At 36.5% G+C, this 27,822-nt stretch overlaps 1 protein-coding gene and 1 long non-coding RNA gene across 4 annotated transcripts in view; one reads left to right on the forward strand and one right to left on the reverse strand.

Annotated features, from left to right (window-relative positions):
• Positions 1-27,822, forward strand: part of PEX5L (peroxisomal biogenesis factor 5 like) — a 290,800-nt gene that overhangs the window by 138,150 nt on the left and 124,828 nt on the right. Inside the window, exons 1-2 of one of the 2 annotated variants that reach the window (XM_055568976.1) lie at positions 13,869-13,952; positions 24,079-24,190. In XM_055568976.1, the coding sequence (XP_055424951.1) occupies positions 13,884-13,952; positions 24,079-24,190 (181 nt within the window). In that variant the 5' untranslated portion in view covers positions 13,869-13,883. Of the gene's footprint in view, positions 1-13,868; positions 13,953-24,078; positions 24,191-27,822 lie in introns of those variants that run through there. The other variant, XM_055568977.1, reaches the window with a different exon arrangement.
• The window catches only part of LOC129643842 (uncharacterized), a 53,829-nt gene that overhangs the window by 2,529 nt on the left and 23,478 nt on the right, over positions 1-27,822 (reverse strand). Inside the window, exon 4 of one of the 2 annotated variants that reach the window (XR_008710538.1) lies at positions 13,846-13,983. The exons of the other annotated variant lie outside the window; for it this stretch is intronic. This is a non-coding gene — a long non-coding RNA (uncharacterized LOC129643842). Of the gene's footprint in view, positions 1-13,845; positions 13,984-27,822 lie in introns of those variants that run through there. 2 annotated transcript variants of the gene reach the window in all.

Consider the following 27,822-nt stretch of genomic DNA (forward strand, 5'->3'; position numbering starts at 1 on the left):
CCGCCATGAACTCAATGGCCCACCGAACTGTTTCAGTCCTTCAGAATTAGGAGCAAGATATGAAGGTGGCGCCTATTTATAATTCATTAGACAAACCAGAGAGCTCGTTAGTAGAAATACATACTTTTGGAACTTCTAGAAATGTTTTAACAGTTTTAAGGTCCTCTATGTTGAATCCTTTCTTAGACTTCGAAAGTTGAAGGTCATCTTTTTTATTGTGATTACGTAACTTTGGTTGAATAGGTTTCATAACATGGCCCTACACTTGTCAGCCTTTGAGCACACAGCACAGTCTATGAATTCATCAGCAATCTAATGCTACCTTGGAATTTTGCAACTGCTACCTTAATGGGCCAGATCCAGACTTGCCTTGTTTTCCTATTGTTAGGGGAATTTAATTAACTTTTTCATTTCATTACAGTGTAGCCTTATCAAAGTATTCTTTTAAAATAATAAATAGCTCTTGAAGATACTATAGACTCCCAAGTACATGTAGAAAATAATTTACTTAGCTAATGGGGTTTCACTGATTTATAAAATTATTAGTGCATATTGAATACTCGCTTTTACATGTTATCTATTTGATCATCACAAAAACCCTGCAAAGTCAGTGAAGCAGTTATTATTACTAATCTTACTCTCCAATTGAGAAAACTAAGCTCTCAGCCTTAGGTTACACAAAAATGCAAAATGGTGTTTCTATATCTCAAACCCTGGGTTTCCAACTTCATATCCCATGCTTTGTCAACACAGACCACACCTAACTAACCTCAGTAACCACATATGTATAAAGCCATGTTGCTACACACTGCTGGGTTAGGGTATCCCTTGACAACTTGGTGGAATTATACCCACGAAAAAATTGAAACTTGATGACTATTTCTTTCCTGTTCCAGTTTGTCAGTTGAAGGAGAAACTCAAAAGAAAGAAATACATAATATAGAGAATGGGCTATGAGACTAAGCACAAGGTAAATATTGACTTCAAAACCTCTAGAACATTGACCAGCCAGAATGGCCTACCTGGTTGTCCTCCTAATCCAGGCTTTCACCTTCATAGTTTCAAAGCATGCAGTGGGGGAGAGGTTGTTTTTTTAATAAGCACTTAAGTGGAAGCTTCAAGAGCAAGTTTCATTTATCTATTGATATAATTATGTGTCCTACATTTGAAATTAATCAAACTGTGATTTAGCCAGAAAGTCTGACATCTCAGCAAACTGAACTAGTACATCATCTGTATAACAATAGAAGTGTGAGTTACAGATTAGATGATTAGAAAGACTTTCAGGCACTCCAGGGATCCTGATTCATTTAAAGTCCCCTGTGGACATCAACCCAGGTGACATCTTCATTCTGTACAAGCTGTAAGCTCTACCCCCATAGTAAGCTGCAGAGATATTAGCAAGAACCCTTGAAAAAACTACCTGTAATACATATTATTTTCAAATTATTTATTTTTTCAATTATTCTGTTTATGTACATAACCATTATATATTGGGAGAAGGCAATGGCACCCCACTCCAGTACTCTTGCCTGGAAAATCCCATGGACAGAGGAGCCTGGTAGGCTGCAGTCCATGAGGTCGCTAAGAGTCGGACACAACTGAGCAACTTCACTTTGACTTTTCACTTTCGTGCATTGGAGAGGGAAATGGCAACCCACTCCAGTGTTGTTGCCTGGAGAATCCCAGGGACTGGGGAGCCTGGTGGGCTGCTGGCTATGGAGTCGCATGGAGTCAGACACAACTGAAGCAACTTAGCAGCAGCAGCAGCAGCAACATTATATATTGATATTTAGCTGATGTATGTATTATCTAATTGAAGTCTCTAAAAGTTATATAATTTAATAAACTTTTAATTGGGAATTAATTTAAAAATTTGGAAGCATTCAGATTTCAAAATCAAAAGAAATTTGTTTTTCACAAGAAAATTCTTTTCAAGAAGTTCTAAATGTATAATCTCAGGTCATGAGGCTAGAGGCTCAATTCAAGTTTGGGAATGAACACACAACACCTGTTGGCACTGGCTGACCACTCCTCTTGAGGCATAGTCTTCATTTGAATTTCTTTTAGGCAATACTTCCTGACAATTACTTAGGTAATAGTCCCAGATGGGATATCACCAAAGTGGCAATTTTGGCCATCTTGAGCATTTCTAGTTTCCCATATCTAAGAAGTCCTTTTGATCAGATTAAAAATCACAGAGGAAATTAACTGAGAAGGCTTAAAATAAAATAAACTTGTAATTGAATTGTCTTTGGATATTTTTAAACAGTTTACTCAGATACAAAAGTAAGATTACTTTGTCATGACAGGGAGTTGTTTCATTATTGTAATAGTTTACTAGGGAATCCATAACAAAGTGCCACAGGCTGGGTGGCTTAAACAACAGAAAGTTATTTGCTCACAGTTCTGAAGACTAGAATTCTGAGATTAAGGTGAGAGAAGGATTGGTTTCTTCTGCAGTTTTCTTGGCTTATAGATGACTGTCTTTTCCCGGTGTCTTCATATAACCTTCCTTCTGTGTCCTAATTTCTTCTTATAAGAATACCAATCATATTGGATAGGACCTACCCTAACATCAATACTCCATTTTAACTTAATTACCACTTTAATAAAGATCTTGACTCCAAATACTGTAACATTCAGAGCTTCTAGGGGGTTAGGCCTTCAGTGTATGAATTTTGGAGGGACATAATTCAGACCATAACAATTATAATCTCAACCCTTTAAAAACTGGTTTCTCATTATCCCTGGTGGCTAGATTCAGCATCCCAGTCTTGCATTGGATCCTTGATTTCTGTGCCTTATTAGTCCTTTTTGATGTGGGTTGTCCCAAACCTGGTCTCTTATCCATACTGTGATTATTCTCTGCCTCTGTTGCTGTTACTGAAATACCTTTACTACTTTCATACCTACTGCCCTTCTTTTGTTCCTTATAGCATCTGAACTCAAGTTCATTCCAGTGTTGTCTATAATAACCAAAAACTACAAACAACCCAAATGTCCATCAACAGTTGAATATATAAATTGTGGTATATTCAGATAATGAAACACTATACAGAAGAGGGAACGTAATAACTACTGCTACTTACTCCATGGATGAATCTCACAAACACAATGTTGTATCTTTTGCTACCTACTTCATAAGGACACTTAGACCACAGAGTCCATGAACTCAGCAGTCACAGTTCAGTCCAGTTCAGTCACTCAGTCGTGTCCAACTCTTTGCGACCCCATGGCCTGCAGCACGCCAGGCTTCCCTGTCCATCACCAACTCTCAGAGCTTACTCAAACTCATGTCCATCGCATCGGTGATGCCATCCAGCCATCTCATCCTCTGTCATCCCCTTCTCCTCCCAACTTCAATCTTTCCCAGCATCAGGGTCTTTTCAAATGAGTCAGTTCTTCCCATCAGGTAGCCAAAGTATTGGAGTTTCAGCTTCAGCATCAGTCCTTCCAGTGAATATTCAGGACTGATTTCCTTTCGGATTGACTGGTTGAATCTCCTTGCAGTCCAAGGGACTCTCAAGAGTCTTCTCCAACACCACAGTTCAAAAGCATCAATTATTTGGTGCTCAGCTTTCTTTATAGTCCAACTCTTACATCCATACATGACTAATATTTATCGAGTACCTACCATTGCCAGGCATTGTGGAAGTGCTTTCATACATACTCTCATTTAATTCTCACAAATTTATGAAGTAGCTAGGTAGGATTTCTATCCTACTTTCAGAAGGTAAAATGAAGCCTTAGAGAGAATAATTTATAAAAGGCAGAGCTGAGGTTTGAAACTTCTGTCTTCTGACTCCAGTCCCAGTATTGGTGCCAACATGCCACATGGCCATCCTTTGTTCCCTTCCATTGACCATGGATGCTTAACTGGCTCTATACACTGTCAATCTCATGGCCACTCAGTGACTGGGGTTTCCCACTCCAAGGTCTCTTCATACTTTCCCTAGCCCCTCTCCACAGAGTAAGAAAGACTGTTAATCTTTTTAAGGAAGCAGAAGGCATTAGGGAGGAGCCAACTCAGATATTGCCTATGACCCCCAGAGGACTATCGAGATAAGCAGAGACACTACAGTCTGATCCATAATATTAGAACAGAGATGGTGAAAGCCTCAGCTTGTCTCTTAGAGCTGTTTCAGGTAAGTCAGGTAGATGGAGTACCTTAGCTCAGAACTTTTTGGCTAGTAGCTTATGAATTTAACCTAGTTTCTGTAATTTATTTTTCCTAAGTTATATCAACAAAACTGGGGCATTTGGTGACTGGAGAACAAACTAGTAAAACACTTGCACCTGCCAGAAAATGATTAAAGCTACAAAGAAGGCTACTGAATAGTCAGATTCCAAGTCCACAGCTCTTATTCATAAATTAGTAATAGAATTTGCCTGAAATATTTATAAAGGGGAATTCAAGTTCACTAGTTACAAGTCCTTCTCTAGAAAGAAAATGGACAAAGTGTAATTCTACCTCATGACATCTGCATAAATTTGCTTTCTCAAATTCAAAACTTTGGTAATAATACATTTACCATATGGTAATTACATCTGTTTTTTAAAGGAGGTGGGATTCAATTTCTATGCTCTAAGATAACAACAGTCAACATTTAAAGGCTTCCAATTAGGTAGAGGAATGGAATTCCTTCTTTTGACTTGGAAAAAAAAAAAGAAGAAGTGAAAGTGTTATCACTCAGTCCTGTCCACCTCTTTGCAACCTGATGGACTGTAGCCTGCCAGGCTCCTTTGTCTATGCGGTTCTCCAGGCAAGGATACTTGAGTGGGTAGCCATTCTCTTCACCAGGGGATCTTCCCAACCTGGGGATTGAACCCACATTTTCTGCACTGGAAGCAGATTCTTTACTGTCTGAGCCACAGTAAATAGATTTTACTTACTAGGGGCAAGAAGTTGGGATGTGTGTATGTGCTCAATTGGGTCCAACACTTTGTGACCCCATGAACTGTAGCTCGCCAGGCTCCTCTGTCCATAGCATTTCCCTGGCAAGAATCCTGGAGTGGGTTGCCATTTCCTCTTCCAGGAGATCTTCCTGACCCAGGGATCAAACCCTCATCTCCTTTATCTCCTTCACTGAAGGCATATTCTTTACTGTTGAGCCATCAGGAAAGCCCAAGAAGTTGGGGGATGCATCTAATCACTGAAAAGAAAAAGAGTTTCATAGGTAATCAGTTCAAGGGAACTGTTTCATGGTCTTAACCACATATTTACCTACAGGGATTCTTATTCATTATGTTTCCTTTGGAAAACTTTCCAATCAGGAATAAATGGGAAAGACAGAAATGATAAATCAGTGTTTTGTACATGGTTCCTGCCGAGTTTCCTTCCCACTAGTCTTCCACCTTCTACTATCTTGTACAGGACATCACCTTGGCTAACTACAAACACTTAGAACCCAGACCTCAATACCTCTTCCCTAACCCCTTCCAGGAATAGACCTTTTCTCACCTCCCCCTATGCCCTAAAACATCACTGATTCAGCAGAGTTTAAGCAATTATCTATGCTGGTGATGTATGATTCTCATAACACCTTACTTTCTCTTAAGTGTTGGACATCCATCCATTTGTGCACATCAGATACAAGTCTGGAGTGCTTGTATTTGAAAAGAAAAAAATAACAAAATAATCTTTAGGATTTTATGTTTTCAGTCACTTTACTCAAAAATAAGCCCCCCCGCCCCAACCCCCGCTCCAAAAGTGCCTGTTTTGCAAACCATCTGAGGTATTTAACAGTGAATTAAAAATAACAAAGGTAACCCTCTCTGGTGGCTCAGATGGTAAAGAATCTTCCTGCAATGCAGGAGACCCAGGTTCGATCCCTGGGTCAGTAAGGTCCCCTAGAAAAGGGAATGGCAACCCACTCCAGTACTCTTGCCTAGAGAATTCCATGCACAGATGAGCCTGGTGGGATATAGTCCATGGGGCCACAAAGAGTCAGACCCAAATGAGCAACCAACACATACACATATATAACCCTCTAATTACTGTTGTATTTTTTTGGTTACATATTCACACAATCATCAATGTCTTCTCAAGCATAAATATATTTATATAAATATAAATTACAAATTGAGGATTTATCATACTAGAAAGGAAAACTTACCACCACATTCTACAGTTACTTCTTAATTATTAAATATGTATTACTTATGTCATCCTCAGCATAAAGCCAACAAGGTCAAAAGAAAACAATTTTTCTAGACCAGACCACTTTAGGTAGCAAAAGATGCTTGCAGATGCATAATAGAGAAGCTCAATATTAAGGTGAAATAGGTTCCAAATAATTTAGAGCGACATTAATCAGAGTAAGCCTAATAATAAAACTTCACTAATTGAGAACTGTTATAGATGATCGGGGAACTAAGTGCTGTGACTTTGACCTTTTGTCAAGAAAGCTTGCTAAGCAGAGTAAATAAACCTGGGGGTAAGGTGGGAGCGAGATGGGGAATGTTTAATCTTCTCCAGAGAACAAACAAATGGTAAATTGTGAGCAAATGGATCTTATTAATTAGAAGGAAGTCTTATCTGTCCTTCAGAGCCAATTTTAAGCATCTTTACTTGGCAACACTTTATTCATTTTAATGAATTTTTATTTAGATACTTGAAACTATTTAATTTCTTTAAATGTCTAATTCAGACTTTTTATGTAATTCAAAATCACCTTCTGTCAAATTTGGCCATATTATGTGATTTCAATATCTTAAATAATTTGAAAAGGTTTTTAATAGTTACTTGTATATACTGAGTAAACTTGAGTCTCTTATCACTATACCAAATAATGCAAGTAGTTCAAAAGAAACAAGCACAACCTTTGCTCACACAAGGTAGTTTCATTGATAAAACAGTCACAGAACCTTTTTTCTCAATGAGCGATTATATAGCAAGGTGCCCGGGAGAAGCTTAATCTGCATGTACAACTCAGAAATTTTGGGTATGGGGCAATTCTGTTCCTCAAGAGACCCAGGTCCCTTTTCTAAGTGTAATTAGAAAAAATGACATGGAGTGTTTTGGAATCAATTGGTGACTCTGGTCACTGAAGGCTGATTTGTTTTTTTTAAAAAAGAGATATTGACGCGCTTCCTCAAAAGTACTCTTGGATGGTCAAGAAGACACTCTGAGGCGGGAGAGGCTAAAGTGCTGAGGCCTAATTTTCTGGGGAGAGACAACAGTTTAAGGGTCACCATGAGTTTTACACGCCAGTGTGTTCTGCTTCAGGACTAAATGTTCCAAGTTTTCTGAGTGTGTTTTAAGAACTACAAGATGAGAGCTACTGATTGGGCACCCATTATGATTTTTGACTGCTTTTAGGGGAGATTCTTTGAATGCTAATAAGAATAGTAAGAGCAACAGTGGTGGTTAGGGGACCTGTTAGGGCAGGAACAGCTGTGATGGAAGTGCTGAGGGGGTGGTGGAAGCAGTCACTGCCAAAATGGGCCACCCAGAGGTGGGAGAGAGCAGCTCCAGGGACAGCACCCTGGCTGTTGAGAAGACAGTAACCCAAGGTCAACTGGCATACCAGGCACAGTGAACACAATTCAGAAGGCCCAAGATACTCCTCAGGACCCATAAAAATACTTTCATTGTATCTTTCTTAAAAATCAGAATCCCTCAAATGACTATTATAATAAGAAATTTGTAATATTAATAACAAATCTGGTCTGGATTATGTTTTTCTTGATATAGCTTAGTCATAAAATACAACCTTCTACATTTTTTATGGAAAAAGGGTCCCATTAAAGCAAAAGTTTGAGGACCTATAGAAGTCATCAAGACCCCTCTACAGCAATCATTCAGGCCAAGGACAATGAGTGTGCATGCAGAGAGCTTAAAATCCCAGGGACTTTCATATGTGAAGGTTTAGAATTAAAGAGATTATTGTCCATGGCTCTCCCATCACCACATACACATATACCACATACAGCAAGAAGTACCAAATAACACAAACTGAAGATATAGGAGTTATATGGTAGTGGTTTAGTTGCTAAGTTGTGTCTGACTCTTGCAACCCCATGAACTGTAGTCCACCAGGCTCCTCTGTGCATGGGATTGGTAAATTCTTGATTTACCAAGCAAGAATGCTGGAGTGGTTTGCCATTCCCTCTCCAGGGGATCTTCCCAACCCAGGGATCAAACCGGGGTCTCCTGCCTGGCAGGCAGAGTCTTTAGCAACTGAGCCACCAGGGGAGCCCCATGGGAGTTATATCATAGAATGTAATTAGAATCAGTCCTCATTCACACCAGAAGACTTCATGGAAAAGGTGATGGTTTGGAGAGTCATCTGGAAAAAAACAATGCTACAATGAAAACAAAAAAGATAGTAAGAAAGATATGGAGAATCAACTAAATGTCCTTCTTTTAAATGCCATGTGACATTATTTTAACTAAAGGCATCAATTTCTTTACTGCAACTTGACTACCCTTAATAAAGAATCAATAATCAAATTATTTCCAGCTATAAACAAATCACTGAACCAGTGGTGAATTCATTATGATTTGTGAATTCCACATATGAGTCACTAATTAAGAAAAGAGAGAATTCTGTCCGTGCTTCCCAATTATTTACATCCAGATCTGTGCTTCCTTCAGGATGTTTAGAAACAATGATTGACCAGTATGTTCAGATTTAGTTCTACTTGTAAATTTTAAAATTTACAGAAAATTTTGTTGATGGGGGAAGAAGGGAATGAGTTAAATGTTACTGTAATAGAATGGTTTGAGCCCTACTCTATGTTGGAAGAAATCCATAGGAACACACAACTAGGAAAGGACATAATGTGGTAGGCAGAGATCGCCACCATTCAAGGAATATTGCTCTGACATTTTCCTGTGTTGAAAGAGAAGTTTGAAGAGAGCATGACACTTTCCATGACATTTACCTTCTCAAGTAAAAAAGGTTATCCTGGCTCTGCATATAAGCAACAAGAATAGCCATCAGAAATTAGCCTTTTTGTGACCAGTTTGTGCTTGTAAGTCCAGGGTCTGGAGCTTATGAGATATATAATTTTTCAATATATGCAATACTGAATATCATTTCATTTCAAACAGTTGTGCTAAAATGACCCAAATGGCAGGTATTTGCTTATATATATGTTATGTATAAGGAAAATATATTCAATGCATTCATACTTGTAAACCTGATTGTAGTTTATCCTTAAAACAATGATAAAAATGATGTTTAAGTTATAAATTCCATTGTAGCAGCAACTAGAAAATTGCTGATGATGTACTGAGTCACTCTGAAATTACTTTATTTCATGTGTCCAAAATAGATCTCAGGATAATTCTCGTAAACATGGCATTTAGTGGCATTGAGTTAACATTTAAAAAGAATTAGAGGGATGCTAAAACTTATAAATCTCTATTAAGATCTACAGAACAGAAAGAAGTGTGTACAATGTATGCCTTAAAAAGGCTAGTTCTTAAAGCTGTGAGAAGGGGATAATGGTATTTCAATTAGTTATCAGCAAGTGACAATACATTCCACCACAAATGTACTCTTGTTCTTCTAGCTTTTAAGACTATATGGAAAAACTGGGTGCTTCAGAGTTTTGAGAAAAAAGAAGGGAACACTATACCTGTGTTGTGGATGATCTGAAGACTTTGCCTGTTCATTTTTAAATATTGCTTTCAGGTCCTTTGCTTACCAAAGGAGGCCCAATTTCACTCAAATGTTTTGAGAACTGTGTTTAAATAAACGCAAATGAAAAGACAAAAAAAAAAAAAAAAGAAAGAAGTATGTATACGTGAGATGCTTAGGTTGGTTTTCTATGAAAATAGTTTAAACAAACACATTTTTTTAGAAATGTGCTCATGAGTGAAGTTGTGGGTGGCTAATTCTTATTGACCATTTCCGCCTCACAAAGCCAGATGGAGAGAGAGCAGAGTGGTAGACGAGGAAGCACACAGGCTGGGAGGTAGGTCTGGGTTCCCATCCCAGATTAGCTCTGAGGCCTTGGCTAAAGCACACTGTACTGTCTCTGAGCCTCAAAGCCCACAACCGTCTAGCAAAGACAATAATATCATCTACCCCACAGAGTTCTCATGAGAGCAAATCAATAAAAACATGCAAAACACCCAGCAGCATGCTCAGCACACAGTAGCTTCTGCAAAGAGGTTAGATCTCTTCCCTGCAAGACAGACCTGGAGCCAGCACCTCATCTGAGGATACCTGATACCTGGATATCACAGCCTGATATCCAGCCTAAAATTCTGTGACTTCCAGTGTTTTCTAGGGCTTCCCTAGTGCCTCAGATAGTAACAGAATCCGCCTGCAATGCAGGAGACCTGGGTTCCATCTCTGGGTCAGAAGTTCCCATGGAGAAGGGAATGGCACCCAACTCCAGTATTCTTGCCTGGAGAATTCCATCTACTCTGTTTCTTACATTCTATATTAAAAAAACAGAAGTGGGCCAAAACTGAGTTTTCATAATAAACATTAGTGTCATTACTGTACTCCCTGTGTTTCATTCATTTATGCCTGGTGTTATAATAGAAATTAAAAGATTATTCTCAAGAATTATTATTTCTTAGAAAAGCTACTATTTTATATATTTCATTTGTGAACACACAAAATGATAAAAGAAACTTTAAAAAATCAAAGAATTTTCTCTAGCAAATCACACAAAATGAAAGACATTTCCTTTTATGCTGATACTGTTTTCCAAACAGTCAAAAATATCTCAAGAGATTAAATGAGCAAGCGGAAAAAGGTGATTTTGAAGTATTATTTGAAAAGAAATGGGCTGATATAATTTCTGGAGGGTGTCACGATGTGATAATCAACTTGCAAAGTTTCACTGTTCCTTTCTGTTGTGGCTAGAATGATGTAGAAGCATACTGGCTTAATGTAATCTAAATCCATTTATATGCTTGAGTGTATAGTCAGTATATATTTCCTTTTGCTGTCCTCATGTTGTTTCAAATAATAGATTAATATTGATCTTTTGGTGTAGTTGTATTTTAAAAATTGAACTTGAAATATGAATAACTATGTGTATTTCTTTCTTACAAAGTTTTAAGTCACTGAATTTAAAAAAGAAAGGTAAAACCTGCACAGTTGTATTACTGTCAGTCCTACAGAGCTGCTGATAAGCCAAATTGTATAGTTTCATGAATTGCCAACTCAGTTACCTGCCAGGTTCTGAATTCTAGAAGCATTATCCCACAAGATAAATGGACAAGTCAGAAATAACACAGCTTGATTTTAAGATAAAATCTTGATTTTAATTTTTAAGGTGGAGGTGGCAATATGACCTGGGGGGATCTTGCTTTGACATGTAAGTGCGTTCACATGACTTGGCAGTGGTTTTAGACACTCTGTCTGAACTGTGGACATGTCACGTGGCCAACCTTCCCAATCTGTTCTGGAGCTGTACCACACTTCCGAAACAGTGAAGTTCATCGGGTACTAACTCAAAAGCCAAGAGGTTGTAAAGGAAACAAAGTTGCTAGCAGGCACTAACCTGGGTGTCATGACTTTTTTCAGGTAGTAGGTGTAACCTTGAAGAAAAAGTGGCACTGTCTTCAAAAAAGTGACCTGACCCTGGCTTTGGTGGGTTCTTCTGCAAGAAATAAAAAGCACCGCATGTGTTTATTATATATCCTTTCTAGCTGACCACTGCTTTGTTCTAGAGTTCAGCATGAAAGGACTAATTTTTGTTTTGGTTTGGTTTTGTTTTAGTGAAATGGCATGTCCGTTGCTAATTCTAGCTATTATAGTTGCACATGTGAAAAATACCTATACATAGTTTACGGATTGGTAGCATTTCAAATAAATAGTATATTGAAATACCGACCTGAAATTTTTTGAGATGCTTATCAATTGATTTTATTTCTTAGCCCAAGGAAAGAATCTGAATTATTATTTTTTCAATTATGACTTGTAACATTAGATATGTTTTTCAAATATATTAGGAATTTAATATAAGCATGCCACTTTGTTTATTGCTATATTATTACACTTCTCGGAGCATGGAAAAATTCTTCACAAATGATTTTGCTCTTTTGAAAAAATACGCTGCAAAAATATGTTAAACTATATAAAGTTTGTAAATGAGTGTAGCTTATAAAGACATACTGATCTTATTGTATATAATGTTTTATCCAAGTAATTTTTACATTTTGGAAACATGTCAAATAGCTTAGCAGTGCCATGGATCATTTTCCAGAATTCAGAACTGTATGTATATTAGGAAGATGACAGTGCTTTACTACAGGAAACACCTGGGATCGTTATACCCCGATTTGTTATACAGTTAACCTCTGTTTCCCTTTATTCTTCCAGAATTCAATTAATCTAAGCATTGTAGCCATATTAACTTTTCAGAACACTTAAGAAAATTACTGCTGTTATATCTGCTCAATAAAATCTCTAATAGTTGATATTATATTGTAGAAATAACACAGTATTGTTCAATAATGCTAGTTCTTAAGTTAACAAACCAAAGAAACAAGCTTTCAGCATAGTAAAGAGATTCACACAGTTTTAAATGTAGTAACTAGACAAAGTTTTTCTTGGTTCTCATAAATAAAAACTGCCACTCATTACATTTTAGAAAGGCAACGCTCGAAAAAATGGATATTCTGCTTCCTAGAGTCAACCTACCTTCTAAATACTTAAAGCCCTGTGCAAACCAAAGATAATAATGTAAGTCTATCCTTTTTAGTTGCATAGAGACTATCAAGATTTATTAATCTTTGGAGTTAATATTGACCCTAGCTCTTAACTTCCTTTCAGACAACGGACCCTCATATGTCCATTTTTGTCTCCTTGCCTATGGTATCTCTGTATGCTGCATCTGTACTTTACATAAATTTGCAACACAGATAGTCACATTGTACCTAGTATAAGGTTGTTTTCTCTAGGGAGGCTCTGCCCACAGACAAAGGATAGTGGAAGTTTTTGTTTTTAAAGTGCTTAAAGATGATTTAATTTTTACATAGTATGAGATGTTGCTAATTGGGTTGGGAAGGTGATATTTTGTTTTCTGTATTTTTTTTTTCTATTATGCCCTATCTACCCTCAAAAACATAATAAACTAAAACCATAGAAAGCCAGCATACCCCTTACAGTCCATAATTATGTTTGTGTGAGACCAAAAAATTGTACATATCAGTATATCAGTGCCTCTATTATTAATCATCCTTTATTTACATGTGAATTTATGAGATTCTCCAATTAAAAGACATTTCTAAAATTCTATTAACATTTTTTTAATCTCAAGAACATTGAGAGTTGCATTTTTTTTTCCATAGTACCTCCCCAAAATAAACAAGTTGGGTGAATTTCTGTGACTTTAGGCTGCTGAACAATTTTTAGAGGTTTTATGACACATTTATTTTTTGTGCCCAATCCAATCAAAAGTGACAGACACCAGAGACCACCCAGCAAAATTCCTCTGTGGGAGTGAGACCCTGATCCTAATCCCTATCCTAGACTCCTTACTGTCATTTAAAACACTTAGAGATTATACAGGAATAATTTTAAATAAACATAACAGGCAATCCATAGTGTTTTAAAATCAATGCTAAAAAAATTGTCGTCATGTAAATTGCCTTAAAATATATTATACATATAAAATACTAAGTTAAAATTAAATATAATATAATATGTCAGCTGTAAAGGTGAAAAAGTAGTTAACTAAAAAGTTCACAGATAATCTTTTTTCAGATTTCATGTGTTTTCTCCTCAGCCAAAAGCCTCAAGATTCACTTGCAGCAGCCTACCTCTTCATTTATGTTGGATTGCTCTTTAAACATTAGAATATCTTGTGATAAATAATAAGTTAAAGATTTCTCCTGACACAAGTCATTGTTGATTTCACTGTTATAGGGAAAAGGCTCTAGGGCGGCAGATAAGGCTGTTGCCATGGTGATGAAGGAGATACCGAGGGAGGAGTCTGCTGAAGAAAAGCCCCTCCTTACTATGACATCACAGGTGGGCAGACCCTTAGGGTTCCTGTAGGAAGCTGACATATGTTAATATATCAGATATTGTGATTTTTAACTAGAAAAAAAAAAACATTAACTCGATCCAATTTTTAAAAAACAGTTTCAATGAAACAATTATACAGTATAAAATGAAAACCAAAATTACTTAAATGAAAATTCCATCATTTAGTTACATATTCGTGGATATTAATTTTCATTACTCAACTTTAGTTAAGAAAAGAAAATGTATGTGCAAGTAAAACATGTTGCTTCTTTATAAAGGAGTCTTGTTAACAACTTTGGGAAAGTACAATTAAGATAATGGTACATTTGAACAACAACCAAAAAAAAATTCCTGTGGATAAATACAACTTTATTGCATACATATGTCAGTTTACCAGTAGAATATCTAAATTTTCTTAAATGTTAAATATATTTATGTTGTGACTATGCATACTACATATATGTCTATACATATTTATGTGGATGAGTAATTTACAGGAATGAGCCAGAAGTCCCTGAGTCCCCATGCAGAAAATGGCATTTGTGATCCCTCTTCTATTTGGTGACCTTGGCAACAAAAATATAATCTCTATTAAAAGCACATGAGGGCCATTTTCAGCATTTATTATAACAAGTATAGAAAAAGGTTTACATTTGTATGCAAAGACATGCCAAGAGTGAATCCTGTATGTCCTCAGGGACTTTTGAAACACCCTGTAAAATCCACATACATATGTATAATATACTCATCACCACTCTGTGGAACTATCAGTTTTAAATTCTTAAATGCAAAATATTTTTACTTGCATTTATCTTATAATTTAGATTAGATTGTTATATTAAACATTTCTTTTTTTTTCCATAATGCAATAGTAAGTGCAGTGATTCAGTTCCAATTATATGAACATATCTCAATTTAGAAAAATGTCCATTTAAATTCCTCATGAAAGGCATTTATATCAAAAGCTAAATTATGGCAACTTATTTTTAGAAGAGCATCAGATCACATCCCCAGCTGCTGCCAACATGTGTGGTTTTATTTTATTCTAAACACTATGTTGTAAGTAATGAAAATTATAACATATTACATCAAAATGGAATAATAAAAGTTATTGGCAATTCCCAGGACTTTGGGATAATCTTATGTTGTGAGTTTTTTTTTTTTAGTTTTTGTTTTGTTTTATCCAAAAGAAGAGATGCTTCTTGCCAATGACACAAGTAATCATTGGAAAGAAATTTGCTTGATATTTATCAAGGCCTCCATTCTTTAGTTAGTTTACATGGTAAAACATGTACAGTTTTACATTGATTTCCTGCGCTTTGTAGAATCCATGTCCAAAATATACAGTCCACAGTTCCTCAGGTAAATGCTATGGGAGGTGAGAACTACTTGGAATTCTTGGCTAATGGTAGAGCCATAGTCACCAGTAGATAAGACCTATCCAAATTTGCAGTTGGTGTAATTGTGCTGCAACAAATCATTTCAGGACATCAGAATTTAGCACAGGCTCTAGTGCCCAGTAATCCTTTTCAAATGTCCAAAATTACCTTAATAACCTAAACTAAATTTAATGCTAAATAAGAATTTGGATTTTTTTTAATCAGAAAAGAAACTGCAATTATTACCATTTTCTCATATTCAGAATATTTGTATGTACCAAGTTCCTTCTTTAATCCCTGTCTAATGTTGCATTAACTGTTTTTGAAGTAATAGTTACAATTTTACTGCATGAAGATGATCTAATGCTTTCTTTGATGCATCATATTCTTGTTGCATACTGGCTAATTTATGAATCAGCAAATGAAGAGTTCTGATTCATAAAATGTAATGCACCTATTGTGTTGATAATTTTGTGAAATTAATCCTGTGATAGCTGTGATACAATTATTTCCCAGTCAAATGCGGTTTTATTAGTTGATATACTTTTTCCACCACACACAAGTGGCTTCTTCCCTGCTATGCACCAGTGGCATGCACAAGCCAAAACGCAGCAGAATGATCTGAAAAAGTGAGTACTTCTCATGGCAACCACAGCATCCAATCTGTGTACCATACCACATTCTCACTCGTTATCTTGTGTGAATGTATTAGTGTCTTGACACATGTCTGTCCCGTGTCTCCTGTAGAACTCCTATGACATAGTGCTACATGCTGCGGGACATACTGACTCATCTTCATCACTGGTGCTCATTCACAGATTTCAGGAATGTCAGGAGCTAAGTGCTGCTGTCTCAATAATGTCTTCAGGACAATCATAATTGATCAAATACAGAATGAGTCTTTGAAACACTGAGTGCCTAACTAGTTTAGTAACTGTTCATTCCACAGATTGGTATGTGTAGTTTATATTGAAGCATTTTTGTATTATGTGATTCTTAGGATTACTTTTAGAGAGATTTAGCCAAGCATATTCCAGTCAAGTCATCTATAGTACACTGAACAAATTGAGCAAAACAGAAGAGCTGGCCAGGTGACCTGAACTCAGAAATTGTCTGACCCCTGAGAATTGCTCTTTTTGTTTCAGTTTATTAGTAATTCTTTGCAAACAATATGTCAAGCTCTTCATAGAAGCTTAAGTTCGTTCTGTCCTAGACTAACACTTTAAATCAAACAATATGGAAACAAATGTGTATTGATGAGAGGTTTGAAGGAAAAAAATATGTGAACCATCAATTCTTGGAGGAAATAAAGTTCAGGAAATAAAGACTTGTGCTATTCAATACAGTAGCCACTAGCCCACACATGGTTGTGGATACCCTGAATTGAGATATGCTGTAAGTATAAAATACACACCAGATTTTGAGGATTTAGTCCAAAGAAAAATAATGTAAACTATCATATTAAGGCTTCCCTGATGGCTCAGATGGTAAAGAATCCACTTGCAATACAGGAGACCTGGGTTCAATCCCTGAGTTGGGAAGATCCTCTGGAGGAAGGCATGGCAACCCACTCCGGTATCCTTGCCTGGAGAATCCCCATGGACAGAGGTGCCTGGAGGGCTATACTCCATGGGGTTGCAAAGAGTCAGAGATGACTGAGCAACTAAGCACATCACATGAATAATTTTTACATTGATTACATGTTGACATGATAATATTTTGGATATACAGGAGTAAATAAAATGTTATTTAAATTATTTCACCTGTTTCTTTTTACTGTTTTTAAATTGGCTACTAGAAAATTTTAAATTACCAGGCTCTTATTATATTTCCATTGAACAGTAGTACTCCAGACTGTAATAGAGTAAATAAATCCAGTTTCTGTCTAGATGGGAAAACTATGTACCAGAAGATTGAGTATATCATAGAAAAATTTTTATTCTTCTTTATGAGAATGAAATGGCTTTAGGGAACACTTTTCACTCATAAGGAACCTTCAAAATTTTCATTTTAACCACCTGCCCTGGTATTGAATACTTTTGTTAGCAAGGTACAGCCAATTCATTTTCCGCTGTGTCTCAAAACTATGTGTTACAGACCTCTTTGGGTCAAGGGAATTTTTTTTTTTAACTCAGCCTTTGTTTTCCTATCTGTCCCCACTTCAATATTGATTTAATTTTGTGTCTGATAAAGATAGAGTAATGTCCTGAATTGGAAAAATACAAGATTGCTAAATACAGCCTTGTTTGGATTTTCTATCACTAACTTGAAACAGTTTCTTTAATTATATTCTCTGTCCTGCTTTGATAGTAGTATTACCCAAGTTATAAACAGTAATTGTTCATTTCCCCATGAATAGATTCACATTTTACAAGGCTCTAACTATCCTGGCCGGAGAAGGCAATGGCACCCCACTCCAGTACTCTTGCCTGGAAAATCCCATGGATGGAGGAGCCTGGTAGGCTGTAGTCCATGGGGTCACTAAGAGTTGGACACAACTGAGCTACTTCCTTTTCACTTTTCACTTTCATGCATTGGAGAAGGAAATGGCAACCCACTCCAGTGTTCTTGCCTGGAGAATCCCAGGGATGGGGGAGCCTGGTGGGCTGCCGTCTATGGGGTCGCACAGAGTCAGACATGACTGAAGCGACTTAGCAGCAGCAGCAGCAGCAACTATCCTGACAAGAAAATATTTGGTTGGCATTTAGAGCAAGTCAAAGAGTTGAAAATTATCACATGACTATCCTTTACAGGCAGATTCCACTGGGACCCATTATAGAACAAGAGATGGGACAGGGCCATTAGTACTATTAGCTCATAAATTAATTCCATCAGGTGGCTGAGTTACTGTCACAAAGCCTTCAAAGGCTGAATACTTACAGGGTACATAGTAATGATTTAGTTGTTTTGTCTTTTCAATGAATTGAGTCAATTTAGTTTTAATATGGACACTATTTTGATGGGCTTTGCACACATTTCTAATCTTGGATAGGACTAATAAAGCCATACACAATTTAATTACAAAATTATGAACAAAATCTACTTAACAAATGACATATACTTTTAATCAAGAGAGTACAAATAATAAAAGAATTTTCAAAATGTATAAAGATGTATCTATTGAAAACATATTTGTGTTATTATTTATATAAAAACAAAACAATCTTAATTTTTTCTATTATTTAAATAAGGTTAAAAAGACTGGTATATTTTTACAAATTTTTAATCAACATTATAAATATGAGATATTTGTTAACTGTTCTTTATTAGCTTCGATGTTTTAACTTAAAATTATTCTTTAAGTACTAAAATGTTTTAAAAAAACAATATTTTACTTTAAAACAAGAGATTAAGATTATCAATCTAAAGTGTAAAATTATAAAAAATGAATCCTTTACAGATCTTTTTTTGTCACCTAAAATGTATTTGAATTTGGAGTTAGTTCTTAGTAGCATAAGCTATCACAAACTTTAGCTCTATATTTTTTAATGAAACACCTAAGCAATGTATTATTTAAAGATAAATAAACTTAGACCTAAGTCACAAAATAAGCTATCTTTAATGCAATGGAGCTTAAGTAGCAGGCAGCATTTAAAAACAAAATACTCCTTAGATCAGATAATAATTTAATTTTAATTTAATAATTTAATTTTTAACATTTATATTAAGGAAATTCAAGTTGAACTAAGGCAAATGCATTTTTAGACAAAGTTTTAAAACAGACAATAATTCATTAAAGCTGGGTAATATTGTTTGCATTTTGCTCAACACTGAACACAGTATTGATATAAAATAAGAACTAATTTGGTCCTGAGTGGCTACTATTAGTCACATCAACTGGTTTGACTGAGTCATAAGTAAGTTGAAGGCATTTGACTGAATATGTCATTTACAACCTATGATTACAAGGAAGGTGTAAAAGTTCAATAGGCTTTTGAATACTAAGTGACAACAAGCTCCTACAGGCAAGTTCTCACCTGTCTTCTTACTTCTGTTTCCTTTTGTTTCCATATCCATTGATCATGTAAGAGTTTTCCCTCAAAATCTCCAAATTTATATCTCTGATTTAAAATCCCTGAGTGAGGTAGTGGTGTTATTTCCTGAAGTGTCACCAGCTTCACATTTGCATTGGTCCATGTCCTGCTTCCAAAGATGCAATGAGGCAGGTCCGTGCCTTTATTTCAGTTTTTCTCATTAAGAATTCACTCTGCATTTTAGACTTACTGGTAGAAGCCTCACATTTGGAAATGTTCCTTTATCTACTTCTAGGTTTCCATGCATTTTAGTGATGTGACAGTGGAGAAAAATGGACTCAGATTTGTGGCTTAAAATTTGCCAGCAATTTAGTAAACATTTCTGAGGACCACTGGCCTCTCTCTGAGTTGATCAAGCCCAGTACAAAATTGAGAAAGCCCATGCGATCATTCTTTTGTACAAGTCACCATTCAGTTGGGCTATATAAAATCAGCCAACATTTATTAAATTTCTAAATGAGACACAAAAATTAATTGGATAAGGTCTCTACCTTTGAAGAGACTATAGTATAGAGGGAGGAAAACAGATAGAACCAAGGTTATAAAACTAGATAATGTGTGGGAACATGGAGATGCTGTAAAAATGCACCCACTGCTTAGCACTGAAAAAGGCTACCAGACAATGTGTCAATACACTGGGGTTCTGAAAGAGAAATAAGATTCTATCACCATTAGACAAGCCTTTGAAGTAATCTAACTACTGAGAAGAGGACAAAGAAGGATAAAAAGGAAAATTTTAAATGTAAATTTGAGATAAAGGTCTTTAGCGACTAATGAAGTGGGTCATTTTAACTCAGTTTTGATCTGATTGAACCCAAATTGAATCACTCCAACTCAGTATTTAAAAAAGAAAACTGGAACCCTTTTGACTCACCTTTTATTATTTTATAACATCAATATACTCTGTGCCAAAAGGATGAAATGAGGTAAGTTCATAAAGTATTTTCAAACTCAAGGAAGTAATTCTAAGAGAAAGTCAATAACCTATATCCTACCAATGAATAGAGACAGAATAAATGGTATACTATTTGGAAGCAAAGCTTAGGGGAACTATTTGGGGGGTTCAATTCATTTACAGTATTCCTCTAGGACCTAAAAGGTTAGCTTATTCTCAAGTCACCACAGGAAAGCCATACATTTTTTTGAAAATCAGGAGAGGGGTATGTGAAAAGTCATTCTTATCTATACAAATAAAAATAAAATGGGGCTAAATATGGATAAAATAATGATTTTAAAATTCATCCAACTGAAGATACAGTTCAAAATAGGACTTTTTAAGAGAGATTTTTATTTGGTAGCCATTGATTGAGCCCCTTTTATATAAAGACATTCTATTCAAAGTTGTGAAGGATATAAATATGAGAGACATAGCCTCTGACCTCAGAACTTATAAGAAAAGGTGTTTTTCATGATATCTCCTGTTTCATCTTCTGTATCTCAATCAGAACCAAAAAACTTTCAGCTCCCAAATTACCTTTCCATGAGATCTGAAATTGGGCCCTTCATCTTCTTCACCCCTGAGCCCTGCCTCAATCCTCTACTCTAAGCTCAGCATTTCCTGACAGCTAAACTGTTCTCTAGCTTGAAAAGCAGACTCAGAAAGTCATGTGAAGTTTCCTCTTTGATATGTATCTATGGAAGGAAGTCACGGGAAGAGCTCAATTATGAGAATGGGACAGATATAACAACTCCAGTCCAGGGGTGAAATGGTCACAAATAAGACAGTAGGTATGAAAAAGACCTTATAAGGAAAAGCCACACCTTAGTCTTGAGCTGTCTAGGGTCTCTCTGAACAACCTTCTCTTTGGTGTTCTTCCTATGCTGAAAAAATCTGAGTGCTAGAAGTTCTTTTTCTAGACAATAAGCTTGAAGTTTGAACAAGAAGAGAGATTCAGTAAATAAATAAAATACTATTACCTCTGATAAAGCAGATGCCTAAACATACAGGTCTTTCAATTAATTGTCCTTTCCTTTATTTTTCCATTTAGATATTTATGTGGAAAGGTCTTACTTTCTAGAATACTTTTATCAAATTTAGACTGTAATTTTTCAATGTTTACAATTAAAAGTATCTACAGAAATCTAATAACCTGGTCTTCTGAAACTATAGATAACCTAGGTCTAAATTCCACACGTCTACTCACAAAACTGTGATTTGGAAATAGTCCTTTTATTTACAAAGATATTTAATTGTATCCAAAGTAAAAAAAAAAAGTATAAGGACGGTTTTGTGCAAATGTAAACCTATATATCTTTACATAATAATTGATATTTCTCAAAACCATGACTAAGAGAATAAATATTCTTAGTTATCTATCAACAAAATCAGACTTCTTCAGAGAAATAATGGCTGACAGAGTTATGACATCACAGTACATATTTATACATATTTTAAGGTCAAAGTTGTATTGAGTTTTTGCACGTTTTCACTTTGACCTAGGTCAGTAAGACCTAGTGATCAGAATACACAACATAATAAATGTAAGCCTGTTACAAGTAATTCTATGAGTATAGCACGGGGTCATATTTGATGGTGACCTTCATCTTCCATGATGTGTATAGCACAGCAGAACCCAGCTGTCACTCAACAGCCATGAGAATGACACAGCCTAGAAGCAGGCATTGTTGCAACATCAGAACCACATCACTATGGTGATGTCCTACTAGATGGGTTCATGACAGTACATAGAGTTAAAAGGGCAAGTTCTACCAAGAAACATACTTTAATATATGGTTCTTTAAGAAACTGTGTTAACACAGCTTTTACATGAACTACTTATAAATGAAAAACAGATCCTGGAAAACTAATCATACTTTCAGAAGAGCTGGCATAAACCATGGCATTTACAAAAAGACAGGGAGGCCTGGCGTGCTGCGATTCATGGGGTCGCAAAGAGTCGGACACGACTGAGCGACTGAACTGAACTGAATATATTTTATCCCAGAAACATGGAAGACCCATAGTCCCTCAACATGAAAAAAAAAAAAATCATTTAAATAGGATGGGTGACATCTAAGAATGTTCAAATTCAGAAGACAAAATGCAAAGAAGCTCAGGAGTTTCATTCATGGATTAAAGGAGCATTCCCCAGAAAGGTTACTACCAACACAGACCTCAGATAATTGACAGAAATCTGTTAAGTCTTTATACACATCCCCTGGAGGAGGAAATGGCAAGCCACTCTAGTATTCTTCCCTGGAGAATTCCATGGACAGGGGAGTCTGACAGGCTACAGTCCATGGGGTAGCAAAAGAGTCGGACATGACTTAGTGACTAACCCATCACATACACAGTAATATTAAAACTTATAATAATTAAAAAATTTTCCATCTCTGTAACTTTAACAGCAAAAGAAAATGAGCATTAATTCTTAGCCCTGGATAAAATGTACAAATTAATATGTATGAAAATTAAATTGCCAACACTATGTCAAAATTTAGACTGTAGTGAAGATCTGAGATTTATCTAGGCTAATAGCATGAATGTGTAAAATTACTAAAGATGCCTCTTGGTTTTCATCCCCAAATAATCACTAAATGTTTCCATATTCCTCCTTCTCCAATGATAGAATTGCATTTTTCTTCCCATATTTACCATTATCTAAGTCTCTTGTCATTGTCCATAAGCTCTAAGCTATAATACCACTAACACTGCCAGAGAAATAATGAAGTGAAAGTGAGTCATAGAACATATTTTGATTTGGCAATACTTCAAAACAGTTCATTTGTTACTTTATGTGTCTCCTAAAATACAGCCTTGCAAATAAGCATTTCAAAAATCTAGAGATTTTTTGGCACATCTTTTTCTTATAACAAGTAGAAAACAAGATGACTATGCCCATTTTAAGAAAGGCCAAGATAGAAACTCCCAGAAAACTAGGACAGTTCATTTAGGGCCTAACCACTCGTGTATCTTAGGTGTAATTTTTCCCTTAACCATAGAAACAGAACTTAAGAATGTTTTGATTCAAAGAAGTGCAGAATAATCGGAAGTAAATAGTTGGCTGCCACTGATAATGAGACCTAATAAATACCAAACTGAAAGATTTCTTAGAGAATAAGCCAATTGAATTGAATTGACAGAAATCTACTTTACATGCAGATTTTCACACACACATATATATATATATATATTTGATATATATATCAAGTTAACATAGCAATATTTTCTACTTTCTCAAAATATTTGCATAAAAGAATTCCAAGGAAATGTAAGGGAGGTTGTGTATCTTTAGGTGATTTGAGCTTTTTAAGACAGGGAGGAAAACAGCACTTATTCCATACACGTGTGCGTGTGCTCTTACAGCATTGACGGACCAGTCCTAACCAGAATGTGTCACCTCAAGGTCTGAAGCCACTGTTCCAGGTCTCAGTAAGAGCTTTTTGGCCAAGTGAAAAGTCAAGTTGGCCCTCAGGAACTATGATTCCATATTCTACATAGTGAAATGAGAGAATAATTCTGAAACCATTCTAAGAGGAGAAAAAAAGCTTGAGCTTTAAAAATTAAAGTTTGCTGCATCAAAAATATGACAGTGCTAAAAGGCTTATTCCCCATTCCTTGACTTTATTTTTTTTCCTTTCTTGCCCCTACCCATTATTTATTGATTGATTTTTTGGTAGGCTTGCTATTCCTATTTTGTTGCAAGGCTGCATTTTAATTCATCTGATTCTGGACTTTGACAAAGCCCTTTGACATCTGTGTTCATTTGTTCTCAGCTGGTGAATGAACAGCAAGAAAGCAGACCCCTCCTGAGTCCCTCCATCGATGACTTTCTCTGTGAAACCAAATCGGAGGCAATAGCAAGGCCAGTAACGTCCAACACAGCCGGTAATTCTTTCACTTTTAACTTATCCTCAAGTAGTTAATTTGCACAGTAGAAAAATGCACATTCCTTTCCACAATGCATTTTAAGTGGAGAATAATGTTTGCAACCAGATGAAACTTTATTTCAACATAAACCAGTTAATCACTTTTGTTTATTTAGCAAACACCAAAGGATATTATCCAACCAATTTTGCTGAACATTAGAGTACCACTGTTAGCAATGAATCATTTTTCAGTGCCAATTTTCATATTTACATCATTGCATCTCAAGTCACATCATATAGGAAATCTTTAAAACAAAAGTGTTTCTTTCAGAGTAAGGTTTTTTCAAGTTCTAGATGGAAATATTATATATGAGAAAGTCTAATAAAATAAAAATATAGACATCCCTTTCAAGTGGATTGAAATGACAATTAAAATATCCTAGAGACCTGGTACAACATGAACTAGAGACAACTGGGACCAGGTCACCAGCTCTTATCCCTACTTCTCAAAGGAAACTTATCAAGCAGGTTCTGAATGTTGTGAATAACATTTTTCATGGACAGCTTCTTAGTCAGGTATGGATTTTTAAAAAATCTTATTTTCATCTTGGGGAATTCATAAAGTGAAGCCTAAAAAATACATATGCTCTGTATAGCTAATATGTTAGCGTTAGTACTGTTCTCAGGTCAAATTAGATCACTTTTACAAGGCAATGGCACCCCACTCCAGTACTCTTGCCTGGAAAATCCCATGGATGGAGGAGCCTGGTAGGCTGCAGTCCATGGGGTCGCTAAGAGTTGGACACGACTGAGCGACTTCACTTTCACTTTTCACTTTCATGCATTGGAGAAGGCAATGGCAACCCACTCCAGTGTTCTTGCCCGGAGAATCCCAGGGACGGGGGAGCCTGGTGGGCTGCCGTCTATGGGGTCACACAGAGTCCGAAACGACTGAAGTGACTTAGCAGAGACCTGGTATATTATTGAGAGAATTTCATTTGTCATATAAATGGGTTACTTGTAAGAAGTAACCAAGAATTACCTTCTTACAAGAATTTATTTGAACATTGTTCTGGAATTAAATGTATTCGAACTAAACTATCTGTATAGGGACTAATAGGTAGTCATCCAATGAGTGAATACAGGATACCAGTGTATCAATCACACCCTCTCTAGCATCCTCTGCACTTAACAATTCTCACAGATGCGAAAACTAAGTCACCTAAGTTCTGCTTCCTTTGAGGCCACAACAAATTTGACTCAAAAACTGCTTTTCACCTTCTGGTTCAGTGGCAACCTTTCTGCATTGATTTCATTCAAACATCATTCACATTCAAAGGCATGTTGTTCAAATAAGGATGAAAGAATGATGTACAGAATCAAAGAAGAAAGGTTATGTTGGATTACAGGAGAGAATTTAAAGGGGAAAGGAAAGGATATTACAGACTGTCTTGTTTAAAGTTTCATTTCCCCATCATGTCCTCAGCTGGCTGCTTCCTGGCATAGTTTTATTATACTTTTAAGTAAGTGAGGAAAATCACAGATGAAGGAAATTGTGGTTTTTAAGAAATGCTAAAAATTACAACAATAAGAGTAACTAAAACAAGACAGCGGAACTTGATGTGGGAGTGTAGCCTGCAGTCTCTGGAGTTAAACTTTGTGATTTCCCCCCGAGCTCTGCCACTTAGCAGCTCTCTGTCCTTGGGCAAGTTGCATAACTAAGTCTGTTTCTGTCTAATAATAGTAAGATCTATATCTCATAGGTTACTTGGGAAGATTAAATGAAGCAATCTATGTAAGTGCTAACACCATGTAAGCTCTAACAGATGTTACCATCACTGTGAGGTATCAGGTGAAAACAGAACACCAACACCTCCCTTTACAGATGCAGTAACTTTCTCTATATCACAGCAAAGCAATCATTTTCTAAATTCAACTATCACTTTGAGTAGTCAAGCAAATAAAATTATACTTGGTACATTTTAGGCAGGACAAGTTCAGATCCTATCAGATCAGCTTAATCCTCCTTTTCTATGAAACTGGCGCTCACTGCCCCAAAACTGAGCTAACCCCCAGAAAAATACAGAGGAGCCTGTGTCTCTAATTGCAAGAAAGTCCATGAGAATTGATACACAGAGAAATTCCTGCTGTTCTAGGAAAAAGCTACAAAGCATAATTCTCAGATCTTGATTCCAGTACCCTCTGCATCTCCCCATGATGAAAGAACTAAGTCGAAAAGGAAGGACTCACCAGAGAGAGCAACATAATTTCCAACTCAAAAGCTGCCTTTCACCTTGATTTTTCTGACATATAACAGAGAGACCTGTGAGATACTGGAGGAAAAAAATCAAAAGCATGTGTAACTTCTTGTGATCCCAGTACCTTTAGTATTACCTTCTGTATCAGTTTCTTAGGACCCCAATGACAAAATACCACAAAATGAGTGGATTAAACAGAGATTTGTTGTCTCACAATTCTAGAGGAAGTGTCAGCAGGACCATGCTCCCTCTGAAGGTACTTGGGAAGGATCTGCCCTAGGCCTCTCTCCTGGCTTCTGGTAGCTCTTCAGTTTGTGGCAGCATAACTCTAACCTTCACATGACGTATGTGCATGTCCCCCAGTGCATGCAGTCTCTGTGTCCACATTTCCTCTCTTTATTAGTGAAAGTCGCTCAGTCATGTCCAACTCTTTGCTACCCCATGGACTTTACAGTCCATGGAATTCTCCAGGCCAGAACACTGGAGCGGGTAGCCTATCCCTTCTCCAGCAGATCTTCCTGACCCAGGAATAGAACCAGGGTCTCCTGCATTGCAGGCAGATTCTTTACCAGCTGAGCTATCAGGAAAGCCCTCTCTTTATTAGGGACCCACCCTCCTCCAATCTGACTCAACTAATTACACCTCCAGTGACCCTATTTCCAAATAAAGTTACATTCTGAGGTACCGGGGGTGAAAACTTCAACATATGAGTTTTGGGGGGACACAATTTGATCCATGCTGCTGCTGCTGCTAAGTCGCTTCAGTCATATCTGACTCCGTGTGACCCCATAGACGGCAGCCCACCAGGCTCCCCCATCCCTGGGATTTTCCAGGCAAGAACACTGGAGTGGGTTGCCATTTCCTTCTCCAATGCATGAAAGTGAAAAGTGAAAGTGAAGTCGCTCAGTCGTATCCAACTCCTAGTGACTCCATGGACTGCAGCCTACCAGGCTCCTCCATCCATGGGATTTTCCAGGCAAGAGTACTGGAGTGAGGTGCCATTGCCTTCTCCGATTTGATCCATAAGACCCTCCAAAGTAAGAGGTTTGGAAATGTATGTTGAGACTGTAGGTTTTTCATTTCTCAGCCTTAGCACTCAGTGCGTCTAGGTCACACAGATTTTCATCCTTAAGGAAGACTTTCCTTTGAGAGTATGTTTTTTAATCTTAAAAATATATTTCAAGGCAGAAACCCTATATTTTTATCAGTCCCTAAGGATCATAGTTCTTTTTTAAATTATTACAAACCTGCAGTTTATATCTTAATATGCAACACAATTCACATTATTATACATTTTTTTAAAAAGGAAAAGTTTTAGCATAGAAACACCTTGGAAAGAATACTAATGTGGCACGATAATTTTATAGCTAAAGTTTCTGGCCAAAAGGTACAA

This window comes from Bubalus kerabau, chromosome 2, assembly GCF_029407905.1.
Source record: "Bubalus kerabau isolate K-KA32 ecotype Philippines breed swamp buffalo chromosome 2, PCC_UOA_SB_1v2, whole genome shotgun sequence".
Classification (NCBI taxonomy): Eukaryota; Metazoa; Chordata; class Mammalia; order Artiodactyla; family Bovidae; genus Bubalus; species Bubalus kerabau.